We start from the raw sequence: 23,723 nt of genomic DNA, 5'->3' as shown, positions 1-23,723 counted from the left end.
TTCTTCACGGGCATCCTTGTCTTTCCCTGTGTATTTTAGATGTATATGCTTTCCCTTGGTATGCCGCCTCAAATTCAGAAGGATGATTGCTTTCATCTCTGCAAATCTGGGACTAGCTTGCAGGGGAACACACTTCTGGGCCACTGTCTACACAGCCCAAAACTAAGAACTGGACCTGCTGAGACTAAGTCATAATTTCTACAAAATGTATCCTTTTTATGGATTTTCCAAGGCAGCAAAGCTATTTACAAAATGCTTATGCTAGCACTATCTAGCTGATGAAATTCTAGTTGTGCTGTCTTTCGTAAGCGTCCTAGGAAATTGCAAAACCTTAGTCACAAAAGAGAGCTTTTGGAAGGACCAGTAAATTTCAGATCAAAGACTGTGTAGAAGAGAAATCTGTCTTCTGGTGTCACTGTTACTATTAGCGAGATAGTTGTTCAGTTTATGGGTTTGTCTTAGTGTACATGTCAATAGAGCTCTGACTCTCACTGGCACTTCTAAAGTAGTTCCTTGCAAAATACTGAGTACTACAGTTCCTGCCCTGTTACCTCACCTCTGTGAAGAATATAAATATTAGTGATTAGGAGCAAACTGAGGAACACATGGAAACAAACCTATGGATACCAGGAATCTGATCATCAGAACATACTCAACTGCGTGTACGTTTTTCTGGATTCTGTTAATTATCAAACTGATCTGTGTAGTAAGTCTTTTCTCGAAGTATACTGCTGTGCAGGTATTTAAAATACCATATGTTGCCCTGACAAAGAGGTAGTATGTACTCTTCACTTCTGCACGCAAACAGGTAAGTTGCAAAATACTATGCATTCCCACATGATCCAACAAATGTTGAAGTGAATAATAGAAGATGCTTTATAAATCTTTTCTGTCAAGGATAGTGCGAATTGTGTGAGTTTTTACCTTATGGGAGCAAGAGTCAAACTGTTCCACAATAGAAAATAAGCCTCTGGCATTAGGAAATCTCGTTTTAACCTTCATACTGAATTAAGTGATCATTAAAAGAATTTGAAACCAGAGAAATGAGCTATGTTCACCCCCAGCTCTCTGCTTTTTCTGGCTAGTTGCAAATGTCAGTCTGAGGACCTAAGCGGTGACCAAATTCCTCTTGAAAATGCCTTTTTCTCCTGGGTGCATTTTTATTCTGGACCTGCACTCTGACTGGTGACCTGGATTTCACGTTGCTTAAGCATTGTGGAAAGCTGGTTTTTTATTAGCTCAGGAAGTCCTGGAGTAGTGCTGGAGAATATCTGCTGCCTGATCAACAATCTCTGCCAAGTAAAAATAATCCTAGGTATGTTTTTCCAGTCTCATTTTGGTCTGGTATAATTCCTGATGCTAAGTATGGTCTGCAGTTTTGATGCTGTTATGCCAAATAAAGCAAATCATTTTATGTGACAGTGATACCTGCGTATATCAGTGACAGATGTAACGGCTCATAGGAAAGTTTCAAAGTTCTTTTCTGTTACCTAATGGATATATCATCTCATATCCAGTCCAGCACAAAATCTTAGTTGTCTGTTGGACATCTGGATCTAAGAAATTCCATACATCTTATCTCAGGGTTTCTGGTGATAATATTCTTTGGACTTCTATGAGAAGATTATTTTGTGAAGAGTTCTGACTTTTCGAGACCATGCAATCACGTCAAGGTAGTTGAAGTTTCAGTGGACAAAGTACCTGTGTAGTCTAGTTTGGGGAGAACACAATCCGTGCCTCTATTTTAACTTTTTAGCATTTACAATATGCTTTCTCAGACTGTTCTTGATATTTTAGCTGTAGCCATTGCTGTTCAGGCTTTATAACAACCTTTCACTGGGATGTCAGTGCTTGTTCTGCCCAACATTCTGCCCCCATCAGCTAGAGGATATGCCAAGCAGTACCTTAAGTGTTTTGTGGAACGTGTCTTTTCACTGTCTTCAGGTATTACACATTCAGTACTTTGATTGGATGCATACATTGTGAGAGTAGTATATAAATATGACTGATAGGAATAATGAGTATTAGTCTTATTATTCTGCTGAATGCATACAAGATCCACACTGACTTTGGAACTGTTATTTGCTCTGCAGTAATTGTGGCTTAGTACTTGAACTCAACATGCTTAATGAAGTTATCGCCATCTCCCCTTCCATCCTATTACTCAAAGACTGTGAATTTCTGCTTGTTAACAGAAATGTTGTACTTCCCTATTCACAGATAGTGGTGATAGTGTATATGATTTATCTTGTCCTGATAAATGTTGCTTTTTTTAAAGCAATTAATTGTGCAGGTGTAAGGCATGTGCTTATCTGCAGTAGAGGAACAGACACTTTGGAGTAGTCACTGTAACAACTTTTGTAGTCCTGTTAAATCTGTCTTAATGACTATGATTAATTTGTTGAGTTCCAGTTGAAAGCGTGTGTGTAGGAGAGGGGGCAGAAGGGGGTGGCCCAAAAAAATTCTCAGTTGTAGCTCTTGCTCTCAACAGATTTTCTCCCTTCTTTCTACATGGCTGAATATTCTCATGTCCTAACCAAAGTTACAATTCAAATACATGTATGGATAGTTGATCATCTTTTTGTAAAAGAATGCAGATTCAATCTTATTCTTTTCCCCCTCCTGAACAAGTAGAGGCAAGTGCTCTAAAAAGTAGGCCTTTTAATCTTTAGTCTTTAAAGAAAGATGTAAGTGCTGACTTGCAGCCAGCTTGTCTCCAAATAAAGCAGTGGGCAACCCTGAGCGTGCAGATGCAGACAACCTGATGTTACCAGGAAAAAGCGTTTGATTGACATTTGATTTGAGGCATTTAAGAGTTTAAGCCCCACATCCTTTAAAACTCTATTCTTTTCTCCTATTCTTGATGTGCAGATTACTGACAGTTTCTGTGGACCAGAGGGGAACAAATTTTCCAGTGCTGCTTTTGTCTATTTTCCTCTTTCAATATCATGTAGTCCCACATTTGTGTTTGCAGTTTTTTTAACTCTGACCATGTGCTGTTTTATACTATCTCATGTTCTCCTTCAGTTGTTCTGTCTCAGTTGCTTAAGCAGACTTTTATTTATATCCACTTGAAGGAAGAGTAAATTTCTACAAAGCTGCAGGAGGCACAATTTTGAACACAATTATAAAGTAATTTTATTTTATAACAAGTTATTCTAACTACCAAAGGGTACAGCGAGAATGTGTAAATTGGCAAGTAAAATTGGATTTTACTGCTGTGATGTCAGTGAAGTAAGGAGAGAAGGAGACAATTTTGTATAAGTCAAGCTCAGGCTACTTTCTGATACCAAATGCTAGTCATGTTCTTGCCCTATCTTAACATTCCCTTCCTGGAAAAAAAACAGAGGCGCATAAGCCATTTTAGGATGGAGGAAAACCTAAATTCAATGATCTATTCTAGTATGGTATATGTTTAGCTTGTATAATGAGTCCTATAATTTAGTGCTTAACTTGAAAAAACAATAACTTGAAATATGTACTCTTAACACTACGGACCAGTTGAAAGCCTGTGAAATGAAAGTATTAGAGGTAACAAAGGAAATTTGAAATTACGCACTTCTGGGACCTTTTTTTTTATTTATCTAAAATAAAGTGAGTATTGATAAAACATAGAATAAGCCCACAGTCAGGTCTGACAGGATACAACGGTGAAGTTGAAGGGGTACTGTGCTTGTGTTTAGTCTTGGTAGATACTAACTAGATTACACTTCTAGTTGTCTTTCTGTAAAAGGAACACTAATGCTTTTGGAGGATGCATATTTTTCAGTTTGCTCGTGTATTCTATATATCTACTTTAACTTTTCCCCCCCTGTAAGCACAATGACCAAGACATTTTCTTTTTGTAATGCAGTTTACCTAAAGGCAGAAAAATCAACCAATTGCATCTTTCCTGAAACTGTTTTGTGTTGTTTATAGGCTGGCACATGGAAATGGTGCAACCGTATTGATGCAAATTCTCCACCCTGTGACCTCCCATAGAAGTAGAAATTTTGTTCATCTCAATTCTACTTCATTTACACCATAGTTTGTTATGGCTCCACCTACCAAAAAGGGAAACGGCACAAGTTGATGGGGAAGAAAGGTGGGGGAGGGTGTAATCCATGAAATCACCTTGGGAAGTATGTTCCTTTATTGAGCAGTTAAGTACACTGGGGCTAAAACCATTCAAGCAAGATCATGCCTTGAAGTTCTGCTCCTGCGCATGGACCCAGACTATGAAATATCTGAAGTTTTCTGGTGTTGCTTCATGTTCCAAGGAGTGTCGTTTTACACTTCTACTAAGCTGATCTAGTAGTTAGATTTTCTTGCTAGGGATGTTTATGTTCACCAGCTGCTCCTTTTTTTTTTTTGTACTGGTGTTCACCTAATCCTGGGGTGATCTGATTCAGAAGATGAAGATCGTAAAAAGGTCATTACTGTTTCTGTGGTTCACCTCTGTGAATTGGCTCATAGTAATGTCAAATATTAATGCAGGTATAATGGAGAAGGCCAGAATGGGAAAAAAGGCAAAAGGAGTAAGACTGGCAGCAGTAACCTGTTAAACCACTTTAATTGTAAGAAAGGAGAGAAGCACATGAAAAATCTATATAGTGTAAAATGTTAACCATAAACACTAATTTTCTCACTATTTTCAGTTCTTTGCTTTCAAAGATGGAACGCAGTTTTTACTGAAGTGGTCATTGTGCTCTCACAGCTTCCATCTCTTGAATGTTGTGGGAAAGGGGGGGGTTTGGGGGGAAGTTCAATTAGTGACAGAAGTTTGGAGAATAGAAACAGTAAGAGCCTTTTTGCCAAGACTGTGGATAATTCTTGGGGGTGGGGAATGGGGTGTTAGAACCCAAATCTGTCACATAAACAATAGAATGCAAGTTTCTAGCTAAAGTTTTGATTTCTGAATACTGACTTCGAGGGTACTTACACTCTTTTACCACTGGGCCAAAACTTAGACTGGGATTGTGAATTAATCTTCTTAGGCCACTCCAGCTTTTTTTTTTTTTTTAAATATTGTCTTGGAAATTGAAAGCTTTAAACTGGTAGCTATTGTCAGTCAATTGAAACTCTCAACTCGCTACATCATAAAACAAAACAGAAGACACCACTTTTTGCATGCATTCAGAATCATGGAAGGGAAGCTTATAAGTATAATTGAGCGCGCATGAAATTTGTGGAAACTGAACTATTGTCTTGATGCATGAATGTACTAGTACAGTTTACCTTGTATTTGAAGCCTGGAGTTATTAGTGGAATTCCCAGTAGGATAAACCTGTATCTGGCAGTGTCTCTTTGTTTCCAAAAGCATCCCTTTAGAAGGTAATTTCATTGCAGCATGAGGAACTCCAAATGGTTGGCATTCATAGCAGTAGAATTCAAGAGATCAGGAATTTATCTTGGCTCTTGGTGCAGTCATTGTAGCTTTATCCCTAGATTATTTGCTAAAAACTATTGAGGGATCTTACCCCTTTATTTTTACATCTTTTTACTGTGTGACCTCTGAAGCCCTTACCCCAGTAAGGGTCAGAGCTTTTGTATTCCAGACATGGATCTAAAAGTGTCAGAGTATTACCTGTATGCACTTACTTACTTGTAGGTCTTCTGAGCTTCTGTAATGCTTCAAGTTTGCACATTACACTTAATCCTATCCAGAAGACCAAGTAAGGCTTAATCCCTCAGTGTAGGCAGTGCTAGTGGAAAATCAGTTTTGTTCACGTTAGGCTCAACTTTCTGATCACTGAGGTCAACCTTCCAGTTTGAGGAAGAAAGGTAATGTTCTTCCTCACAAAAGGATTTTGATGCTGATGAGAAGTCAGCATATCAACTCCATACAGCAATCCTGTTAGCCATCCAGGATCGCCTCAGAAGAGGGATACAATCTACTCATATGAGACTTGTATCAGTAAATAACATTGAGGCAGAATAACATACCTATTGAAAATTAAAATAAAGCAACACAAGCTTCCTTGTGCTGAATTTTATCTAGTCTCAGTTAAACCATGACTCCCTTTTCTCTTCCACCTGCTGCTGCTTCCATACTGGAGTTAACTTTTTGTTGCACAAAACCCCTTAGAAATCTTGTAAATGGGAAGTGTCCCATCTGAGTTAGGTATGTGAATTTTCAGGGGGTCTAATTGTATCTAAGAGGAGAAAGGGGAGATTCTTTGAGTGGAGAGACTAAAACTATTCTTTGGTCAGGTTTGTGAAGGTTGCATCACAGAAGACAATGCGTTGATTTGAATAGACAGCAAGATCCCCTTTTCTCTCCCATCTGCCTGCTCGTGGTTACTTGTGACCATGCTCAGAAGTTGGCTGTTCAAATATGACTCCCTTCTTTATTTTTCCCGCTTTTTATAATTCCCTGACCAACAGTGTCTAAAGAAGCTTCAGCTTAGAAATCCAAGTTCTTGCCCTAGTACCTGACACTACCATCTACTTAGTTAAGAACGTACCAGCTTCATCTCCGTAGACACCACAGCCTGTTCCCACAGCTAATATTGTGGAAATGGGCAAAGGAGAAAAATGCCATGTCATCCAGGCAGTCAGCTTTGCATGTGCCTACAACTAAGCTTAATTTTTTGATCACCGTTACAGCATGTGGTCACCCACTGTGAACATACTTATTAAATGGTAAACATCTGATCTCATAAATAAGACAAGTTTCTGCAGAAGTTCTTGTTATCAGTATGGTCTGTCTCTAGGGAATTCATGATGAAAGTATCTGAAACTGCTTCACAAAGGCATGCTGTAACTTTTACCACTAGTTGACCTAGAAGGGGAGAGCAGCTCCTTTCTTTCTAGAACTTATTTTTCAGTAAGCACAACTTCATATGGACCAATAAAGGAGTGGTTGTTCTAATAGCTGACAGTTTTATTGAGGGCTGTTTCTACTGTGGGTGTTCACTTCAGCTGGGATGCAAGTTTTGCTTTCTAGTAATTCATTGCTTTGGCTGCTCAGTATTCATAACTGTCAGTCTCTCTTAAATGACCTTCTCCTTTCCCCAAGAAAAGCTTTAAAATATTTTCTTGTGTTTGTTCTTGAAAATGTTTTCCTGGACAGCTTGTTCTCTAACCAAAGAATCTAATTTGGAAAGTAGGGCTGTGTGAGGGCAAGTAGTAGTACTCGAGGTCTATTTAAAGTTGGCTTGGTTTAAGCAAAGAGGTTTTTGCTTCCAGGTGGTTGATCTTTAGAGAAAGAGCAATGGAATATTTACATAATTACTTTGACAGTAAAGATCCTTGATGATCTGAGTGAATAATGTCTTTTAATTTAGTAACTCCTAAACTATTAATTGGCCAAGCCCCATCTCTTGCTATACTTTGAGCCAGGTGGATGGGAATGCAAAAAACACCAGTGGTTTGGGACAAAAAATAGGGGTTTTTTTCCATTATTTTCAAGTTCAGAATACTTTGGAGTTAAGGATGAGGTAAAAAGCAGCAGTAAAATGTGGGGAGAGCTGCTTCTATGTTGCCATTGTGTTATGGCTTAAAGTAAGTTTTACAAGATCTATGTTCAAAGTTGTTTCAGAAGACTGTAACTTGCTTTTCAGCTTTCTCAACTTAGAAAATAATTGGTCATTTAAGAATTAAGGCAGTCAGTTGGGTGTTTTCAGACTTGAGTAATTCCTATAAACCCCTGCATCTGTGCTTGCCTCCTTGCCTTGTTGTCTAAGTGCTTCAGGCACATGGTGTTTTAACATAACCGGTATGACTCTGCTTATGATGCATCTGTAGTTGCCGGTGGTCGGGCTGGAAGGAGGAGGAATAGTAATCAGTAATATTAGTTCCATTACAGTATTCTTGTCTGTAATCCTATATCCATCTTGCTTCCCGTGAAGAATTATCGCTCATATTTTCAATGGAAAGCGAAGGGAACAGAACTCCTAACTGGCAGTGAAGTGGGTGACTGGTGCACATATACTAGCTTTGATTGGCAGACCGTCTCCTTGTTTCTTGGTAGGTGGAGCCCTAACTTTGCTGTTGCTGGGTAGAATGGGAGAAGACTATAGTAATTACAGTGAGTAACTCTGCTGTACAGATAAGTACAATCCAGACCACTGTTCAGAGGACTGATTCTGTCATGGCATCTGAAATTCTAGCCCATGTATCACTAACAGTGTCGCTGTTCTTGTTCCATTTTTTTTTCCCCCCAACTTTAGTTCCCATCTTTTAATTCAAATTTGGTAGAGATACAAGTTTGGCTTTAGGTTGTGCTGACTGGAACTGACCTGGGATTGCCATAGACCTGTTGACATTATCTCCCTGATGCAGGTTCAATTAAACTTTTGCTTGGTATGTAAAATAAACATAGTGCTGGCTTGTATTTTATTTTTTTTACCATTGAGAAAAATCTTTAAATTTTACAGTATTCACGTGAGTTGGTATTTGGGTGCATTTTCACATGCATAGCCTGTATATACTGTACTTTCTGTAAAGTTGCTTTTCTTTTCCCCTTTTTCTCTGCCAAAAGGATTCTGATACACCACCTTGCACAGCTCCTAATGTTTACCAGTTCAGTCTGCAAGCACCGACTCAGCTTATGGCCAGTTTACCACCCGCATTGCCTATGCCAAGTGGTAAACCCCAATCTGCGCCTACGAGAACCTTGATAATGGCCGCCAGTAATCAGGTATGAGCCAACTAAATGGAGCAACTTTTTCATGAGAAAGCGATCGAATCGGAAGTGTAGATCATTTGCGCTGTGCTGTCAGTCTGAAAACCTCTGAAGATAACCTTCATATAGCATGTGCTAAACTTCATGTAATCATAAAAGTATTTATCTGCTGTGCCAGAAGTGTGGGGAGAAGAATGGGTGGGAAAGGGTTCGCTGTTTGAGATGCATCTCTGAATATAAGCGCCCTTCCACAGCACACTGACACCTAGGAATAAGTTGAAGGGAGAGTGTCAGATGTCTGACTCCTTAAGTTGTATTTGAGACTCCTGATGCCTAACTAGTGAGATATTTGCAGATCTTTAGGCTATTTAACTTCCTGTTCTTAAAATAGAAACTTCATGTAGGTGGTGTATCTGTAAGCTAGCTTTTGAATGTGAAGAAATGGTACTAACCTGTCCAAGCTTGTTTAGTTGTCTTGATTTTGCATTACTAGAACAGAAACAACTACACTTGTAACTTTGTGTAATACATTTTAAAGGTAGAGAATAGAAAATTAATTATGGGCACATGTACAAGAATTTTTACCAAAATACTAAATGAGTGCTTAAGTGTGCTAGGAGGTGAACATGCAGGGAGACTATGTTTCTCAACTAGCCTGAAGTGTTTTAGCTAATGTATCCGTTATAGTACAAGGGGAGTAAAAATTCTTAGTTTTTCTTACAGCCTCAGTGCCTCTATATGAAAATACTCCCTCAATCTTGATTATTAAAGCTATTAGTCAAAACAACCGCCTCACATGAGCTTTAATGCAAGTTGTGGGTTGTATTTTGCCTATGATAACAAAATAATGAGCCGGTTTCTTTGAAACTGTGTTTTGGTCAGGTTCTTACAATGTTTTCCTTTTTCTCTCAGTCCTTCTGTCACAGTTCTTAGGAATCTAGGGCCAGGATATTTTTAATTTAAGGACCTTGTCTTTTTTTTGTTTGATTCAGCACTTCCTTGATGTTTTGGGCATGACACAAGGTGTATTTGCTTCAGTTTCTGCTTTGAGATTGTTCAAGTATTTTGCAGAATTGCAGAATAGTTGAGGTTGGAGGGGGTGTCTGGAAGTCACCTAGTCCAACCCTCCTACCCAAAATGGGGTCAGATACAGCAGGTTGCTCAAGGCCTTGTCCTGTTAGGGTTTGAATATTTCCAAGGATCAAGACTCCCCAACCACTCTGGGAAACTTGTTCTGGTAAAAAAGGTTTTTCTCTTAAGTGGTGTTTTTTGTATTTCAGCTTCTGCCTATTGCTTCTTGTCCTTTTACTGGGCACCAGTGAGAAGAGTCTGGCTCCATCTTCTTTACACCTTCTCATTAGTTAGACCCATCAATAAGATCCTTTTCGGGCTCTCTTCTTGAGATTAAACAGTCTGAGCTTTGTCTTAACTTCCGTGTATGACAAATGTTTTGGTTCTTTTTATCTCCATGGACTTTCATGGGACTCACTGAGGTATGTCCATGTCTCTCTGCCATTGGGGACCCCGGATCTGGGCCCAGCACTCCGTGTGTGGCCTCACCAGTGCTGAGTAGAGGGGAAATGATCGCCTCCTTTGACCTGCTAGAGATACTCTTCCTAATGTAGCCCAGGATGCTGTTAGCCATCCTTGATGCAAGGGCATGTTGCTGGCTCATGTTCAACTTGTCCACAGGGAATCCCTGGTCATTTTATGTCAAGCTGTTCCAGCTGGTTGGTGCCCAGTGTGTACTGGTGTGTGGGATTATTCCTTCCCAGTGGCAGAATTTAGTGTTGCCCTTTTGCAAACTTCATGAGATCCCTGTCAGCCCATTTTTCCAGCCTGGTGAAGTCCCTCTTTATCGCAGCACAACCGTCTTATGTGTCAGCTTCTCCTTCCAATTTTGTATAATCTGCAACCTTGCTGAGGGTCACTGTTGCCCATTGTCCAGGTCATTAACAGACATGTTAACTAGTATTGACCCTAGTATCAGCTCTTGGGATATATGACTAGCTGCTGACCTCCAGCTGGACATTGTGCTGCTGATCAAAATGCTTTGAGCCTGGCATGTAAAAGAATACTTTTCGTTCAGCCTGTGAGTTTGATTTATATGTCTAGAGCTGGTAACCGCCACTTACTACAGAATAAAAAACAACTCAGTGCTTTAAACATTGAAACTTTTAGATGAATAACGAAGAAATTTCATCTGGACAGCATTTTCAATGTTCAGGAATATCAACATTGAGTTAGGGTGTGTTATAGCTTGATGCCCAAATTCTTTGTAGTTGCTACACAAGTGGTTGTTTTCAGCACTTTGCTGAAACGGTTTTCACCCTTTCTTTCATTTAGAGCAGGCTGTTTTCCCTCTGCATACCGCAGGTGTGCCACAGTTTCCTTGCAGGCAAGTTAACACAGAAGGGGCACCATCTTTGAAAGGTGTTATCACATGCTCTTCCCAGCTACCTCTGCAATCCTCAGTCATTTACCAAGCCCCACTTGTATCTCGAGGTATGCCTTTTGTTTTAATCTTCTAAGTGATCGCACAGATTCCGCCCCTGCTCTTTCCCCTGTTATCTGTCCTCTACTGCTGAATCTTACCTAGGCAAAACCAGCTTATCTCCACAGAAAACGTTTTCTGTTAGTGAGAAGCTCATAGAACAATATATTGCTATTTTAGGGTCTGCAATGAGTATTCACATGCTAGTGTACAGTCTGGAACTTTTGAAGTTTGTTTAAAATAAAACTGGAGAGCTATTTTAAGTTAAACTTCATCTAAAATACAAACTTAGTCTAGTTTATTCTTTTCCTTAACAACCCTGCTTTTCTGAAGAGGTACCCTGAAGCTTAACTTTATCAAAATTATGTGAAAAAAGACTTCAGTTTTGAGGCATGCAGTTGTTAGTACAAAACAAGTTGGCATCCAGATTTTTTGCCTTAGTTGTGAAGAGGCGATGTTTTGCATGAATTTTGGATCTCTGATGGAATTTTGAATCTTGGAAAACCAACTGCTTTGTAGCACTTTTTCTGGCTTTCTGTTACTTGGCTGTCCTTTCCAATACTTGTTAACTGTTCTTAGTAGTTTGTACAATACTTATATGTTTAAAATTGGGAATTATTCTGTGGCTTTTCCTTTACAAAGATGTGCCTTTGACATTCATTTTAAATCAGAGGAATTTCTTGCTATCTGCGGTTTAGAAACGGAATGATGCTTTTTCTGCATTGAATTTACCAAAAGCTTATGTATTGGGAAGTAGAAATGTTCATTTTTGATAAGGATTATAACCAAGTCAGAAGTGGGAAATGAAATCATTCTACCCAGAATACTGTAAATGTCTCCTTTTAATTTGCAACTTTCTGGAGCATGACTGAACTAGATTAGGTTGGTGGCTTTCCTTTTGTAGTTGATATAACTTAAGATCATGCTAGTTTATAACTTTTAATAGGAACGTTTTACTAGCTCAGAGGACTCCTGTCCTGATAGACTTGAACACATGCAAGCCTTTTTCTTAACAGCAAATGTTCTTTCATGTTCTGAAAGTCTTTGAAAGGGATTAATTTGTTTGCGTGGTGTCTCCAGCTTTTTCCCTGGCAACTTTCTCTGCTTTGGTTCAGCTTGGAAGCTGTACCTAGGTGTTCAGTACTACTCTCAAAAGCAGGAGATGCTAATGCCAAGAGCACTAACTGTATATTGAACAACTTGTGGCCTTCTAGCCTAATTCTCTGCCATTAGAACTTCCTAATACTTTCTTTTTTGAAACAGCTTTGGTGTGATTACCAATTCTATTTGCGTACTGCATAATTAATTGAAGAATTTCTAGGTGGTTCAGGGACTAATTAAACTCCTGATAAAGGTCTGTGTGCTTTTTGGGATCATCATCATTTTTTCAAGGTAATCATTCTTCTGCTTTGCTGACAAGCAGTTTGAAATTTCACTTGGGAGAGCAGAACAGTTTACGAACCAGTGCTGCCTACTAGAATAAGCAGAAAAACAGATACAGGCATGCATGCCCAGGTGAATGGAGGGGCTGGAAATTGTTTGGTGACTTCCCATGGAGAAGAACGAACTACTTTCCTTCTTGTTCTGGGTTTGAAATAAGTTCAGTTCATTCTTCCTTGGATTGCTGGTCCCTTAGTCACCAATGAAGACAGAAGAAACTTCGTGTTGCTTAGGTCAGAAAAACACTTTCCTTTTACTTTAAGTTGGGGTGGTCCCAAAGAGTGTTCTTTTGATTCAAAAGTATCTAAAGTCAGTAAGCACCAGTCCTTCTGCTGCGCTGGCTTCCAGTGTGCCAAACAAAACCTCCACTGAAGACCCTTTAGATGAGTGTTATCTGATCATGGATATGTTCAATGAAAATTTCGTAGCAGCATTCACTGGCTCAGTTGTGAAGCACAGGAAACAACTAGGAAATGAAACCTTAATGTCAGTGCTGAAATACCACAGTCTAAATAACTCTTAGAATAACTTGTAGAAGCAGTTTTTCAGATTCTTTTGTGTTTGGTCATATAAGGCCAGACACTTAAACTTATAAACTACTTGTTTATGTTGCTTTACAGGCACTTCACTGGCTAAAATACTTTGCTTCAGAGTTTGCTCTTGTCCAGAATAGTTGTTAATGGTGTGGCTTTGTCTCACTGGTGATGCTGATACTGCTAGTGTGACTGGAATGATTCTGCAGAAGCGAGCAGTGTTGGAAACAGAAAGAACATTGGTCAGGCGCTTGCAATCGTAAAATAAAAACTTTTGACTCAAGTAGTTAAGTGTAGTTTATGTCAATGAAAGATAGATTTGTAAAGATACATTTTAATTCATGTCAAAGCTGAACTGTAGTCCACTTTACCAAATATTTCTGAGAAGGCGGGTGTCATCAACCAGTCAGATATAAAAATGTGCTAAACTCCCTTAGTATAGTGTTATACTTCACACTTTTAAGTATGTTAACTTCAATTTAGAAATGACCTGATTTGTTTCTTTGGTGGCATTATTAAGCTTTTCAGGTATTGAAGGCTTGTTCAGTCAACCAAGTAGGATTTTTCTTGTCTTTTATTTAGGGTTTTCTCATTTAGAGTGCAATACTTTTTTGGTGTGCATGCATTTTCTTAGGCAAAGGAAGGAGGATGTTAGTGTCAAGATTGGAAAGAGTTTTGATTCTAAATGTCAGACTCGCGTCTTCTGTGTATGACAGAACATTGTTTGGTTTTTGATTTAATACATGCAAAATTAGGAAAAGATGATAATGTTCTGTTTCCTTTCCTAAAGAATGGAGAGAAGAAAACTGCATTTGAGTTCTGGAGGCTGTTCAGCTGAAAACAAGTACTCAAGATATTTTTCATCTTAGGTTGTTATATATTTGTATAGACAGTCTTTATATGGTGATATCCATTTGTGTATGGAAACTGAATTAGACTTGACTAGATGCTGGATAACTTAGTCTCAATCTGTTTACAACAGATTAAGAATCTTCTTACTCCGTGGAAGGACCTCTGGAGAGCATCTAGCCTAGATGCTTATATGACTGTATGAAAGTCTCTGGCCCCCTTGGTGGTTGCTTCCTGAATGCTTTTTGAGTTGCAGGAAAGAGACACAATCTAAATAGTAGTTCCTAGGAACATAAATAAACCCACCATAAATAAAAGATAGACTTCTGGAAATGTAGAAGTAATGCCTGATTTTTGTTTGCATAGTACACCTTTATCTTTCAATGTCACTGTAATCAGATTGTTGGTCCCAAACTGAGATTGATTTGAATATTCACATATGCATTTCCTCTACTGCTTTTTCATATGTACTGTATTGATTTCAGCTCATCATTTGGAAAGTGTTTTGAGTCTGCTCCCTGTAATAATACTTTTTTTTTGTTCCAAATAAAAAGGTGAGAAATCTCAGTGGGTTAAGTTTTCTCTTTAAGGTCTAAAATTGTTAGCTTTGCGCTAGAGAAGCTACTATGTCTTGTTCTCCTTAATGACAAGTATGCAGATAACACTTCACGGCCCATGTCACAACAGTAGCAAAGTTTCAGTATGAGTTCTGTCTTCTGGTGGTGCTGTTTTGACTCTTGCCCCTCATTTTTAAAACTTGAATTGTGATGAGATCAAAAGGGGTATTTATTTCATTTCAGATTCTACTTTCTTTACCATAAGGTAGTTCAAAATATGCTGAGATTATGATGGTAATCTCTACTGTCAGTCACTCATTCTGGGGACTAGGCCCTCTGACCTCTCAAATACTAGTTTATTTTTGAACCGATGAGTTGCCTAACCTGTTGTTAAAGGTGAAGAGAACCAAAAGCTTCCCTTTGTTACAGGCTACTGGCAGAGCTACTGCACAAAGTAAGATAAACTGAAGGACCGATACAACCTGCTCTCTGGTGGCTTTGAGTATTTCAGTTCTCTAGTGTTAGAAGATGAGAAACATCTATAACTTTTCTTGCTTTTGAGCTCTTTCTAGTATCCATGTTGATTTTTCTTTTCTTTGCTGCTCTCAGAACTGGTTGCATAAATGCTGTTTTCTCCTTTTAATGGGACAGGAATGGGTTTTGGCTCATGTTATAAAGTCTGTTCAGGATTTAAGATTTGTATCAGTTGTAGCTGAAAGTAGCCATAGGGCCCAAACAAGGGACCCAAAAGGAGGGGAAGTGTCTGTGATATTTGCAGTGCTTTGGGCATTATTTCCCCAGATCACCAGCTCTACACAACTTGAGGAAGAATTTATTTTTGTTTTACTATACTTCACCTTAGAAATCTAAACACTTGCAAATCTTACCAGGTTAAGGGTATGCCCAGGTAGGAGGTGCAAATATCCTGTAGAAGCCTGTTAGCTAATCTAAAGTAATGAGGCTAGGCTGAACCGTTGCCTAATACTTGAATAATTGCTCGTGCAGGAATGACAGAGAAGTTGGTTAGGTTGTTGCCCGTTGTTTCACTGCAAAGCAGTGAATTTATTTCATAAAGAATAAGAAGTTAAATTTTACTTACGTGCAAGATGTGTTTCTTAGTGTATTTCCAGATGTTATGCTCAGAAATTGGGGAAGTGAACATAAATCCTTTGAAAAGGGTTCTTTATGTTTGTTTTTTTTTGTTTTTTTTTTTGCTACAAGCCTAAAAGAGAGAATTTGGAAATATGGTGAGAAATTGAAAATAACTTTGTGAAATATTTTAAGGATGTATATTAAGTTATTTAAGGGGATGTTTTAAAATTTTAATGGTGCATTAAAGTTCTTCTGAATACTACTCTGTAATATTTCAAATGGAATGATTTTGAAGTGTACAAGGTTGATTACAATTTTGGTCAACTACAGACTAGATTCAATCATGGCCATTAATCCTGTGGTCTTAACAACAAAATAGTAAATACGTGTTCTTTCTAAACTGTCTTATGCCCTTTCTAAACTCTTTCTTTAGCTCTGTAGGTCCTTACCAGTTTTTGAGTGCTGTATGCGTAGTCTCTTTTTCTTTTAAAGTTAAGTGTCCTGATACTTCATTTTTGCTGCTAATGCTTCTCTGCTTTTTTTTCTCCTTAATTTAGAGATGCTAACAGGCAAAAAACCCCCAACCAAACACCAAAACAATTCAGAAACCCTGTTTATGTTTAGATTTCAGCTCTTTTATGTTACTTGTGTTATTTCGAAGTGTAGGTGACTTATTTTTGGCTGTAAATTTTCTTTTTGAATAACAATAGTCTTTGAATGTCTGCAGTTTTGTGTAGTAAATTTGCCAGTATTTAAGAATAAAAAGTTTGGTTTCCGTAGCAAATAATTACTTGGTATTTCAATTTCCACCAAATTTCTATTGTTTGGGGTAAAGGGCAGGAACACCCTTTTCTTAAATTTCCGTTAAAATACCTGGAAATTTTTTTTAACCTGGTATGTGATACAGAATTCCACCCACCTACCTGCCCCTCAGCTTGTCTTAAATGCAATTTTTTAGTTTTCCAGAATTTAGAAGCTTTTATTTGCAGAGGATCAAATTCAACAGGCTTGTTTAAAAAAAAAAAAACAAACAACAAAAAACCAAACCAATTCTATCATTCACTTGTTGAATCAATAGCTGTATGATGGGAGAGGAGATTGCTCTATCAAGAGAAATAGATCTAAAGAAATCATAACATCTAAACCAAAGACTTGTCTGTCGTATCACAGATGAAAGGCTTTCTCTTCTGATTATCTGATGTCACTCCAGCCACCATCTGCTTGCAGACGTATGCCATTTCTCAGTGATTATGGGAGTCCTGAGCATGTGACTATCCAGACGTGTGGACAAGAGAAAGCTGTTTGACATAGCCTCTTGGGATTTCCAAAAGACATGAAGAAAAACTCTTTTACCAAAGATTCTGAAAGAAACTAAGTGAAAGATGTGTGTTCTCTTGTAAACAATTAACTAGTTAGAAGTTGAGAAACAAAGATTCAGTTTTTGTAGTGCACTCATGCTGGGCTTTGTGCTGCCTAAAGTCTGAAAGGCAATGGGTGAAGTTTGGCAAAGTTTGCTTGTGTTGTTAAGCTCCTTAAGGGCCAGCTGAGAAGGGGTACAGAAGGGCCTTTCAAGGCAATGCATCAGGAGGGGGAAGAACACTTTAAACTTCGTAGAGAGTAGTACGCCCTGCACTGACAGTTTCTTGTAAAGATGAGATCTTGATGTTTTTGCAGAAAACTGCCTTGATAAGTCTTTCATGATTTTCTGCTGAGAATTGAGTCTCAAACCAAATTTCAGAAATTATTAGTAATAAAGAGCAGAAATGAAAACAACATGTAAAAATCCATGTACATCCACCATCATGAACAGTGAGTACAATTGTGCCTCCTACATTAGAAAAAGTTATAATATGAATGGAAGAAGAATAAGGAAGGATGGTAAGAGTGGTCAAACATATGGAATTGCTTCTCTGTGAAGAATAAATGATACTCTAATGTGGAGAAGAAAATAAGGAGGTATATGATCTCGGTCTGTGTAGTCATCAGCAGTATAAGGAAGAGTCTGAGGGCAGAATGACAAGAAATGAAAAAATCATCAGACAGTAGGTTCAAATTAAACATGATGCTCATTTAAGCTGTGAAATGCCATAGCACAGGACTCAGGATGCTAAGAGCTTATGGTTTACAAAAATCTAAACAAACTAGCAAACTGTATCTAGTTGAGAAGTAGTAAATATAAAGGCATAATCTCGGGTTTAAGAGGTCCCTGAATAAATTTCCTTATGGACCTGCTCTCAGCTGATGAGTTATAAGACAGATAGATTCAGATTCTCTTCTGAGAGTTTGACAGTCCCTATCTTGGTGGCCTAAAAAAACATGAAATGCTTCATGACAACCTAGAGATCACTTTCTGGCTAGCTTATTAATCATTCTTTGGAATTTTGATTATTTTTGAACAAACCAGGGATATGACTTCTTTTAGGATACAGATAGATAAGCTTAATTGTCAGACTCGCTGTGGTGCTTGTCTGATCTTGTGGTGACCTGCCTTCCTGCCCCCAGTATTTTTTTTTTGTGAACCCTCAAATTGAGGATGAAGTTGCCAGATTTTTCACGTTTCCAACTGAAGAGGATAGGCTTGCTGAGACTTTGTATGCTCCTTGGTCAGAGTTTTGTTCTGGTTCTACAATAGCAAAACTAAAGTTTTCCTCTCTTTTTTTTTTTTCTTTCAGCATATAGTTGAGGGTAACTAATGACTGGCTGTTTTCAGTGTTTTGACTGTTGAAGGATCATTTTTAGTATTTTGACCTCATTTAATATATATGCTTAACTGTCTGCTTATATAATTGAGAGTCAGATGTGTACTTACTGAACTAGAAAACTTTGCTGCACAAGAAGGTGACAAGATGGTGTCTTTGCTTGAAGGACCACTTGTCAAAAATATATACACATTCTACATGTTTTTAGTTTTATGTTGTTGACTTTCGTAAATAGCTCCTGGTAGATGCTTTAGTAACATACATCAATAAATACAGTTTGGGCAGTTGTGTCTCTTAAGAATGAGAGCTTCTCAGCTTGCATTCCCTCTTTCTGTTTGTCCTTGAATATTTTACCATTGGTAGTCTGAGGATAGCACTTGGCATGTCTGTCCGGAGAGTCTAGAAGTTGCATGTTGAAGGTTGATCAGGTTGCTGTAGGACACGCAGATAAAACACAGTTGAAAGGGTTTTAGCACCCTGCAGTTTACCTTAATTATTCCTCAATACTATTCTTTAACAGTTTGTTTTTACTGTATGCTTGGTGTCTCTTCTAATTATAATTTGACAGTAGAATGTTGCTCATGGAATTAAGCTTTCAATAACTGTTTTGGTTTTGTACACACAATTGTAATGATGGCTTGGTGTTCTGATACTTCTTTCCACTCCAGACTTGTTTGGAAATATAGGTTAGTAAAGTAGCTGCAGATATTTCATATTCTAAGCAGTTGCCCCAAATGTTAGCTTTGTGGTGTTCCTGTTTAACCACTTACAGTAGACAAAAGGATGTATTAGCTTTTGCTAAAGGCAGTCAGTTGTCTGTCTTTAAGCTATTGCTGTCAGACATCAGAAAAGGTTGCTTGCATTGACGTTATCATTATTTGGGAAGTCTGTTTCAATTTCATCTTTTGAAACTTTTGTACCTATTTTAAGTACATACACATTAAACCAACTTATTGTGTGCTGAATAAGTGATAGGGATGCCTGTACTAGCTTATGGTGTGGTAAATTTACTCAGGCTGCCACGAAACCTTTTTGGCAGTTTCTGTTGCAAGTTATTGGAGACTCATTCCAAAGAAAGTGTCGTGCTATGTTCCTGATCATTTAATTGTTTTGTCTGGATGTGAGGTATGGTCGAGCAGCTGTGTAGCTCTGTGATCAGACTAGTAGGATTTACAAGCTCCTTACTAGCCATAGCTATCTCACCTGTAGCTGAGTGAGATTATGGGCAGAGCAGACTTGTGCTTTGTATGTATCGGCTCATACGATCACACCGTTACGTTTCTCCGTGGTGTTTCTGAAAGTCTTATTGAGTGTCTCACTTGGTCATGCTCTTGCTAAGTTCCTCTACAACAGACACGACTGTCACAATTAGTATCCAATGTGGAAGGTCTCTGTTTTTATAAGGGTGATGCATAGTGAGTGTATTTCATACTGAGATCCAAGGGTTTTAAGGATGCTTTGAAATCTACACCATTTCATTTGCAGGACATTTACTTCAGAAAACACTTATTAAGCTGTTAGTGCCATTGGACTTGCACAGCTAAAGTTAGACAAACATGAAAAGACCAGTTGCTTCAAGCAGTGTTCTGTGGAAATGACTTTTATGTTGAGGAAATACCACTGGTAATGTGCTTTGTTTCAGTTGTTTGTACGCCTAAACTGAGTGCTTATCTTGTGTTTTTTAGCAGCACAGTGGAATGAAGTTTTCCATGAAAGGAACTCATAACCAAGGCAACAGCTACAGCCCCGTCAGCAGTGGAGGCATGAGGCAACCAGTTGGTAATCGAGGACACCACCAGTACAATCGTAATATGTGGAGAAGAAAAAAACACAGAGACAGTTTGCCTATTAGTCTGAGCAGATAATGGCAGATGCCAAAATGACCTTCCCTGTTCAGACAAACTGAGTGAGTGCCACTCGACTTGAGGGATGGAGACCAGCGTCCAGCACATCGTTTTATTGGTGTTGCCAAATATCTGCAGCTGACTTCTTTGCATGTTTCTTTGTGTGGTGGTTCAGTCCATCTTCAAGAAGTAGTTGTGCTTATCTGTGAAGCCTTATTAAATGTGGAAGTTTGTTTTCTGCCTTCCCACAATGGTTCATACAGTGCCGAAGCAGCTCTGACAATAGAACTGCAAGGACATTTACAAACGCTGTGGCTTTTTTGCTGTGGCTACATCTGTTCCTTTGTGGGTTCTGTTTTCTTTTATTTTAGAAGTGAAGGAAACTTCAGCCCCTTGGATTTTTTTTTTCTTTGCAGCAAATCAAGTTGGGAATTCATAAAGGCAAATTTGCTGCTCTCCTGTTTTTGTTTCAAAGTTCAGAATTTTTTTCTCTGTAAATATTGGAAGTATAATTTGTGCAATAACTTGGAATTTTTAATTTAATTTCATATTGTCACATAAGTTATATTTAAGGGGAAGAGGTTTTTTAATTTACAGATCCTTTCCCAGGTTGCATTATCTAAGTTGGGTTCATAGTTTTGGCAGGTTGTCTGAGCAGTGTTACAAATATGACATTGGGTAATATTTGAGGCTTCTTGATTCACAATGAAAGTGCGATTTGGCTTACGGTTTTAAGAAGGTATTAAGCTCCAAAGCATTTTGACCCTGTGTTTTTTAGCTCATTGTCTGGCCTCTATCAGTCGTCTTGCTCTGACCAATGAGTTTTAATTTTATTCCTTTAACTAGACAACAAATCCAGCATGGTTAGAGTCCTGATGTGAAATTCAAAAGCTGCGAGCTACATGCTTTGATGCATTTTAGTAATGTAACCTGTTATTGTTTGGGTTCAAACAACATTATTAAACAGAGGTACCCGGCTTAAGGAATGTGGAGAAAGGAAATATGTTGATTCCATTAAGGAATCTGTATAGCAGTATGCATTAGTTCTGTTAAGAGCAAATATATAAAAAGTACTTCAGCTGCTCTAAGCATTATGAGAAGTATCTTTTAATGTATTGCAGGAGAGCACAGCCCAGTGTTGTACACAGTATGAGTGGCTGGCACTTAATTTACAGATGCATACAGGTATACTATGCAAGTGTGTATTGCCATGACAAACACTGTCTTTAACTTTTTGAAAAATGTACATCCTGCCTAACCCTGAGTTTTTAAAGCACCACAGTTGTCCTGGGAGTAGGTCACATCTCATGCCCTCTGACTTCCTGTTTTTTTTTTAATGAGAGTTCTAAAGCTATACAGAAAACTGCGGATCAGTTGTATAAGTCCACTAGCAGAGGAAGCTGAAGAATCCTGTTAACAGGACATCTATACTGTGTACAGATATAGAAGGTTTTAAAACTGATATCTGAATATTAAAATGAGTTGTCAAGCATGAAGCTTTTTAATATGCTGTATGCCTTTGGAGCAGGAGTAGTTCATGTTATTACTGAATCTGTCGAACACAAACAGGTCCTTGAGGGGAGAGAGGGCAACATTCCAAAGTAGAGTAGCGCATATCTGTTTGCAAAAAGTTTGTCTTAATGCTCCAGACTCATCACAATTAAAAAGTTTTAAAAATTGTGAGCTGACTCATAAATAATATCTAAGGGCTGTTACATGAGCCTGTACTGCTTAGTCTTCACACACTAGCAATATTGAGCATAACTACATTAAAGAGCCTTCAAGGCTTTAGTTGGTGTCTTATACTAGCGTCCATTTTAAAGCAAAACTCATTTGAAAAGTGGTATCACGTAACACTTCAGTCATGGTGAACCAAATAAATTGGCCTGGCTATCACTGTGGTTATGTGCTACAGGTTTAAAAAAAAAATCATGTTTAAATTTTTTGTGTGGACAACTATGTGGAAGCTAAAATTGACATATTTTTATGTAAAGTTTTCTATTCTTTGATTTTTAATAAACTTTGGAGACCAGTCACTCTTCTGTATCTTTTTATGGGGAAGTTAATGGATGAAGTAACATGTGACTTAATTCTGTTCTTTGATGTACACTTTGAATGTCTGCTTTAAATTGTTCATACCGAACATCTTCAGAATGAGCTTCAAAGGTGAATGGATGCCCTCCGCAAACGTTTGTGAATGTGTTTATAAGAGGAGTAATGAGTGCTGCTGTTGGTTTTGTAGTTGTGGATTTGATCCCTGGATAATATGAGAGAGCAAAGGAGTTCAAAGTAGTTCTCAACAATGCTCTTAAAAGAGGAGATTAACTGATCCTTTGGGATACCTCAACTTTCCATATAATTTTTTAGTCCTTTCCTGTAGTTTCTAACTTCCTTTTAAAATCTTTGTCCGGTTTTTAGCCTCTTGAAAGATTGGATGTACCTTGTGTTTTTTGTTGATTTTTATTAATCCTCTGAGAGGACTCTGAGATGTCAATAACTGACTCAAACTCGAAATTTCAGAAATTAAGTCTTTAGAAGGAACTTGTGTAAATCTGTGAACTCCAAGAAAGGGAATTGAAGTATTTTTGGCAGACTGTAATGCAGGACTAGGGATTTGGAACCAGAGAGGTCTGTGGTACTTGGTCAGTCTTTGTGACTATCTGCTAGAGGAAGAGAGAAGTGGTGGGAGGTGTAAATAATAAGCACTCAATGTTTATCAATAGGTGCTTTATATATACAACTATATATAACAATACTAACAATTTTTTTCTGACAAGGTCAGTTAACCAGTGGCACACGGCTGACAGGGATATATAATCTCTGCAGACACAAAGATTTAGTGCAGCAGCATTGATCTTGGAAATTCAGTTTTCTTGGGCTCCACCTTTTCCTTTTTCCTGTCTAGGTGATGACTTTGCTTTATTCTTCCCACAGATTCTGCCCAATTGTTTATCCTTGTTGGTAATCTCCTGTTAATGCACAGGGAGTCTCACTGTGTTCCTTTGAACCCTTATTCACTGACAATAATCTCAGGTATCCACCTGATTGTTTCCCAGCCCTACTGACTGTTTCTGTACAGTGTTCATCAGCAAAATTAGCTGTGGGCTTTGGATGTTGAAGGAAGAGACTGCAAATTGAATGGATAAACAGGACCTATGGAGTATGTTGTAGGAAGAGCTCAATTGCCATCTGTTACCATTTCCAAGAGACGTTGATGCTGGTGTTGCATTGGACTTTTCCTGTAAGTTCATCCCCCCATGCGCCGAGGCAGGGTGAGAGTACAGATGGGACTGCTGGGACAGTGTCACTGGATCAGCAGTCTTTCTTTCCATGGGGAGGGCTGTGGGACACCCATCTTGAGAACGAGCATGGTCACAGTCAGTCAAGCAGTGTTGAAATGCAGTATACCCTCAAGCAGTATGAGCTCTTTGTCAGTTGTGGGCAAAAAGAAAAGCTTAAATTGTGAATGTGAACAGGCAACGGACAGCAGGGTGTGTACGTGTCGGGGGATGAATATGTCAACTTTTCAGGTCTCAACAAGCCGCCTACTTGCTGGCTGCTGCCAGTGTTCTCTGGTTCTAAATTTGGTAACGAACACCTGGACTAA

General features: G+C 38.4%; 1 protein-coding gene across 1 annotated transcript in view; it reads left to right on the top strand.

Annotated features, from left to right (window-relative positions):
* Positions 1-20,137, top strand: part of PAPD7 (PAP associated domain containing 7) — a 61,035-nt gene extending 40,898 nt beyond the window's left edge. Inside the window, exons 11-12 of the mRNA XM_009883760.1 lie at positions 8,465-8,623; positions 19,958-20,137. Coding sequence (XP_009882062.1) covers positions 8,465-8,623; positions 19,958-20,137 — 339 coding nt within the window. The remainder of the gene's footprint in view (positions 1-8,464; positions 8,624-19,957) is intronic.
* The last annotated feature ends 3,586 nt before the right edge of the window (positions 20,138-23,723 follow it).

Source organism: Charadrius vociferus, unplaced genomic scaffold (assembly GCF_000708025.1).
Source record: "Charadrius vociferus isolate BGI_N301 unplaced genomic scaffold, ASM70802v2 scaffold103, whole genome shotgun sequence".
NCBI classification, from domain to species: Eukaryota; Metazoa; Chordata; class Aves; order Charadriiformes; family Charadriidae; genus Charadrius; species Charadrius vociferus.
This window is presented reverse-complemented; position numbering and strand designations above follow the sequence as displayed.